This window comes from Haliotis cracherodii, unplaced genomic scaffold (assembly GCF_022045235.1).
Source record: "Haliotis cracherodii isolate W230 unplaced genomic scaffold, xgHalCrac1.p SCAF_9, whole genome shotgun sequence".
Taxonomy (NCBI): domain Eukaryota; kingdom Metazoa; phylum Mollusca; class Gastropoda; order Lepetellida; family Haliotidae; genus Haliotis; species Haliotis cracherodii.
Window position 1 is genome coordinate 19,172,441 of NW_027266343.1, and position 5,610 is coordinate 19,178,050.

Genomic DNA, 5,610 nt, shown 5'->3' on the forward strand with positions numbered 1-5,610 from the left:
GGTTTTTCATGCGTGCAAAATCTAATTTCCTGTTTCAAACGACAGACCAAGACCTTATGTCAATATTGACGGCAATGTTGATCTTAACAGAGGTTAATTCGAAAGGCTTCACAAAGAAAAGAATGTCGAGTGGATGCGACTCAAAACCCTGTAATTGAAAAGTTCAAAACTAGCGACTGTTCAAGGAAATGTACATTTTGATTTAATTTAATAATAACATATTATTTGCGTTCATCAGAACCTGCCTTCATTTCGTTTTGGTTGCACATATAAACTCAACTCGTTTTACGAGATGTCTGCCAATAGCTGCTTGTATTTATCTTGTCATTTAATCATTAAAGTTTCTGTTTATAATCTTGTCGGTATAGTGCTGTGGGATAAATAAAAGACAAAAACCTTGCCATATTCATAAGAAATCGCTGCTAAAAGCAGAGACGTTCGAGTCCAGCAATAATAGGCGGGGGACACCAAAAATGGGCTTTACCCATTGTACCCGTATGGGGAATCGAACCCCGGTCTTCGATGTGACGAGCGAACGCTTAAACCAGTAGGTTACCCCACCATCCCTCAATCAGTATAAAATAGTCATGACACAAGGTGTTCGCGATAAAATCGGACATTATTTTTGTCACTTGTGCGTCAAAGTTTGAAAATATTCTCAAAATATCTACCATAAGCTTAAGTTATAATCAGGATCAAACAACTTTTGAGCAAGGGTCGCATGACGCTCTTTGCAGTCTTAAAACAATATTCCTGTATTCAGTAGTGTCCATCCTGTTGTCATTTTTAAAAAGAACATTAATCATAGACATAACATTGTCAACAGTTTAACTAACACGTGTACAAACTTGAAAAAGTTGGACATTTTCATTGTAAAGCGTTAACAGAATTCTTAGTTTTAACTGGCATTATCAGAACGTATTGAAAACACTTTCTTTTCTAACACACATTAACATGGCTATAGGCAGACACCGTGTGTATGTCATTCACTGGAAGCCGGTAAACAAGGAATGACATCTTGGCCTATTTATGACGCATAATCATATAGCCAAGTGACCATATCTGGAAGCACGTGGTGGAACACGGATGTCAAAAAAATTAATTGTGCATTTTTTGGGTTATACATACACGTATGAGCGTTATTTCACACAAACAAGTTTCGCTGTTTGAAATAACTGCAGGAGACTATTATTCAATTGTTTGTAATACTTAAGTTATACTGGACGCGTAATCTCCTACCATTACAAGAATATCGGGGGAGTTTTCATCTTAATTACAGCGTTTTCAAATGATGAAGGCTAAGGGCCTGACTATACAACCTAATTAGCAAACATCTATGCAAATTATACTGACTTTAATACGTATTTGGAGTGTTTTATCAGAGGATGATAGTTAAAGACCTTCTGTCAGTAATAAACGAGATGATACAGATACCAGCCCAAGCCAAGTAGATTACCCGTCTTTCATTCCAAGAAAGGAAATGATATTAGATTAGCAAAGAGCACCTTCTACATTGCTTGAAGCATATGTTCGTCATTGAAATCGTTCTAGTGCACATGATGTGCAGTAGTTTTCTGCTCTTAAAATAGCCTAACGCATGTGTGTGTGTGACCTGATATTATCAAAAGAGGTTTGAGAAGTAAAGATTTCAAATTGTCCCCACGCTTGCATCAATCGGATATCAAATTCGTAATTGGACCAGTTTCATTATGAATGACACACAGGAGGTGCAAATGAAAAACAATGTCAGCTCGGGGTTGAACATGGTCATACACAAACATGAGATGTTTTGCCGACATGTTTTATGTACTTTTTTATTTGTTTAACGCCGCGCTCAACAATATTCTAGCCATATGACGGCGGTCTGTAAGCCAAAAAATCTAGACCAGACAATGCTGACCACTGATGGGTGTCATGCGCATCGATCTACACAATAAGGACAGGATGACATGCATTAATCAAATCGAGCATGATCACCCGATCCCGTTGGTCGCGTCTTACGACGAGCATGGGTTGCTGAATACCAATTCTAAACCGGATCTTCACTGGTGACATTGTATGTAAATCCGTTTGCGAGAAATACGTTTGACAGAATAAGCGTGGATATACATGTTTAGCATGAATATTCGCGTAGATAAGACGTTTATTGCTGACATAGCATATGTAATGATCTGTTTGCCAGGACTATATTTCACGGAATGGATGTAACTGTATGTACAGACATTCACTGATTAAACATTTCGTTGATAGTTTCTGAAACGATAGGCGTTAGTTTTTAGAAATACGTTTTGCAGAGTGAGTGACATGGATTTAACACAGTGAAGTTAGGGTCATATAGGCGTTAACCGCATCTCTGAACCCCACCAGGACGTTGTTTGGCTGATGATCACACTCGGTGAGAAGGAACAGGAAATCAAACAGAAACACTCAAATTATAAGATTTCCGTACGAAGACAACCAGAAGTGAGTGAGTATAGTTTTACGCCGCTTACGCAGCAGTATTCCAGCAATATCAGGGCTTCACACTTTGCGTCCATATGGCTAATCGTGACAAGCGAACGGTTGAACATTTTGACCACAAGACTACCCCACCGTCCCCGTGACGACCAGAGCACAAACATATCTGGGACTCATAGCTTGTAGCAAGACAGGCACGTGGTGGGTACGTTTGGAGAACTTGTAACGTTCTTTCGCACCTTCTCTTCAACCGGTCTTGACGAAATTGTCGGTGGAATTGTTACCAGACATGTTTATCGGGTATCAAAGAACCTCAGTGACGGGTTTCGTTGAGCTAGATACCACGCAGATCTTGAACGCTCACTTATCAGCAAATTATCAAGGGTACTTTGACAGAAACGTCCACTTCTTCTACATCGTATTGATGACTCAATTATGATACGATGACGTGCATCAACCAAGTCAAGGAGTCTGACCTCCCGATCCCGTTAGTCGCCTCTTACGACAAGCAAAGTCGCCTCTTACGGCAAGCATGGGTTGCTGAAGACCTATTCTCTACCCGAATCTTCACGGGTGTGAAATGATATGAAACATATACACTAATAAAACTATGAAGACTCTGGTTACAAAGTGTATCAATGTCAACGACATCATAAGATCATGATTGTAACCGTGTATAACATTACTACAGCCATATTACGACGGGTACGCCAAGAATGAGATATGTATTCTGTAATCACTCAAGATGTTCGTTCAATGAGCTCAACTCAATTCTGTAAATTTCATACACATTTATTCATGCTATCACAAGTGGATCATATATTAGCATATACACACATTCGGTCTCACATTCAAACGAGCAGATTCTCATAGCAAAACAAAATATATACAAATAGCACTTAGGATGTCCAATCGGGCACTGCGTGTCGATTTCCTTTAACAGCCACTAGCAATGGCTGACGGGTCTCTCTCTCTAGTACATGGGGAACATCATGGGGGACCTCATCTGTCTCATGTGGTCGAGTGGAGACATGGCGGGGTAGCTCCCCTGGGGTGAGAACATGGACCCGAGGGGGTGGGGTGACAGGGATGGTGGTAGGAGTCCAGTGGGCCGTGGGAGCTCGGGCATCATGGAAGGGCGGAGGCCCATCCCGGGGTGGGGCAGTCCCGAGGGTGAGAAGCTGGGCGTGGTGTCGTGGCTCTGGGGGTAGGGTGGGAACCTGAGCCCCTGGAGCTGGGTGACGTCGACTCCCCCTGTTGGGAAGGGGAAGCGGGCCTGCTCCTCTCGGTGGTTCAACTGACGCTTCTCCTTCATACGACGGTTCTGGAACCAAGTCTTCACCTGGAAAACAGAGAAGGGAACATAAGTATTTGAAATAAGAAACCATGTTGTAAACATATACTTCTTTAAAATGTTATGATTTGTTGCACTCAGCAATATTCGAGTCTGGACCAATCCAGTGACTGACATTATGAGCATCAATCTACACAATTATGATACGATGACGTGCATCAACCAAGTCAGTGAGTCTGACCTCCCGATCCCGTTAGTCGCCTCTTACGGCAAGCATGGATTGCTGAAGACCTATTCTCTACCCGAATCTTCACGGGTGTGAAATGATATGAAACATATACACTGATAAAACTATGAAGACACTGGTTACAAAGTGTATCAATGTCAACGACATCATAAGATCATGATTGTAACCGTGTATAACATTACTACAGCCATATTACGCCATATTACGCAGATATGTATTCTGTGCACATGGAAATCAGCTGTACTTCAAGTTGTGTAATTACCTGTTGGTCAGTCAGTTTGAGCTGGTCCGCGAGGTCAGCCCTCTCGCTGGCCGCAAGGTACTTCTGGTCTCGGAACTTCTTCTCCAGGGCAGTGACCTGGTCATTCGTGAAGGCAGTGCGGGCTTTCTTCTTCCTGGAGGGTTCGCCATCGGAGTCATCGTCTGGAAAAAGAGGATGGAATAATGAAATATACATGATGGGAAGAGGGTGGAATAACGATATCCGATTAACGATGTCTTTTTTGCATAAAAGATAATTCGAAAATAAAAATTGTCGAGGACATGACGTTTCAATCAAATAATGAATTCAAATTTTCACGCTCAGTAATCAAAACCTAAACAATTAATGATCATTTGTATTATTCTCCACAATGAACAAGATATATACATAAAGTTCAATTTTGTTTCAAAGAATCATAATAAGTTCAACTTTCATGAAATCTCATGAATCCAAATGTTGTACATACCAGACACAGAGGGGGTGAAGCTCCTCTCGCTGAGGGTAGAGTAGGGTGACCTGTCCCCTCCCTTGGGGGTGCTTGTCATGAAATCAGGGCTACATGCACTGTCCGACCGGGGACGTTTCCTGGTCGCAGGGGTGGCGTCGGTAGTGACCTTGACATCCTGTGGGGATGAGGCACGGTCGTATGTAAGTCCGGGAGACAGTTTACAATCCACTGGAGGGAGGCTGAGGGGGAGGGTGATGGGAAACCGACCCCCAAAGTCCATGGCCCTGGGAGACCGTTCCTCGTCACGACTGCTCTTTGCAAGGTTCTCGATGGAGAATGAATGCCTCTTCACGGGGATACTTCCTTCAAGAATCATGATGGTATAGATCCGAATCACAGAATGATGTAATGTATCCGAGTGTGTGTTATATACTGGTAGATGTGCACAGTGAGAAGGCCGAAGCTGAAGTGCCCCTGTCAACTCTCCTCTGACTTTATATACTCAAATCCTCCAACCAGAGCGTTAATACGGGTGGACTTCACACCCGGGGAGTCGTGTTCTTTAAGACAATGGACAAGTAATTAGTCTTTATGGAAGCATTGTTGGGATCATTGTTAAGGAGCGGCTTAGCCTAACTAGACACACAATAGCCAGGAGTAAGTGTGATCCAAGCCTCCTGTATCCAATTTGCGGATTTCGAGGATGTTTTGACAGTTCTACAGCTGCGACATGCAATTCAATGGGTTGATTAATTCTTGATAATTCTTTCATTAAGCGATCCTTTCACCCCGTGTTTAGTGTTTGTGTAAAGGCGTAAGTTGATGAATGAAAGAATCACTTAACGGCCAACAACACGTAATATTTACATCCTCTCTTAGCATTACGCTCCGACCAGTAGCTC

General features: G+C 42.4%; 1 protein-coding gene across 1 annotated transcript; it reads right to left on the bottom strand.

Moving 5' to 3' along the window:
- Positions 1-3,430: 3,430 nt before the first annotated feature.
- Positions 3,431-5,084, bottom strand: LOC139453423 (homeobox protein ceh-30-like). The gene is made up of 3 exons (XM_071235117.1): positions 4,727-5,084; positions 4,261-4,421; positions 3,431-3,799 (listed from the first exon to the last, which is right to left on the bottom strand). The coding sequence occupies exons 1-3, from the start codon at positions 5,082-5,084 to the stop codon at positions 3,431-3,433; spliced, it is 888 nt and encodes a 295-aa protein (XP_071091218.1).
- Positions 5,085-5,610: the final 526 nt, after the last annotated feature.

Bases quoted from the DNA above. Each gene is read 5' to 3' on its own strand.
- LOC139453423 (XM_071235117.1), bottom strand. From the start codon at position 5,084: ATGATTCTTGAAGGAAGTATCCCCGTGAAGAGGCATTCATTCTCCATC. The intron at 4,422-4,726 runs GTATGTACAACA...CTCTTTTTCCAG, and splicing joins CTTCACCCCCTCTGTGTCTG to ACGATGACTCCGATGGCGAA. The intron at 3,800-4,260 runs GTAATTACACAA...TCTGTTTTCCAG, and splicing joins TCAAACTGACTGACCAACAG to GTGAAGACTTGGTTCCAGAA.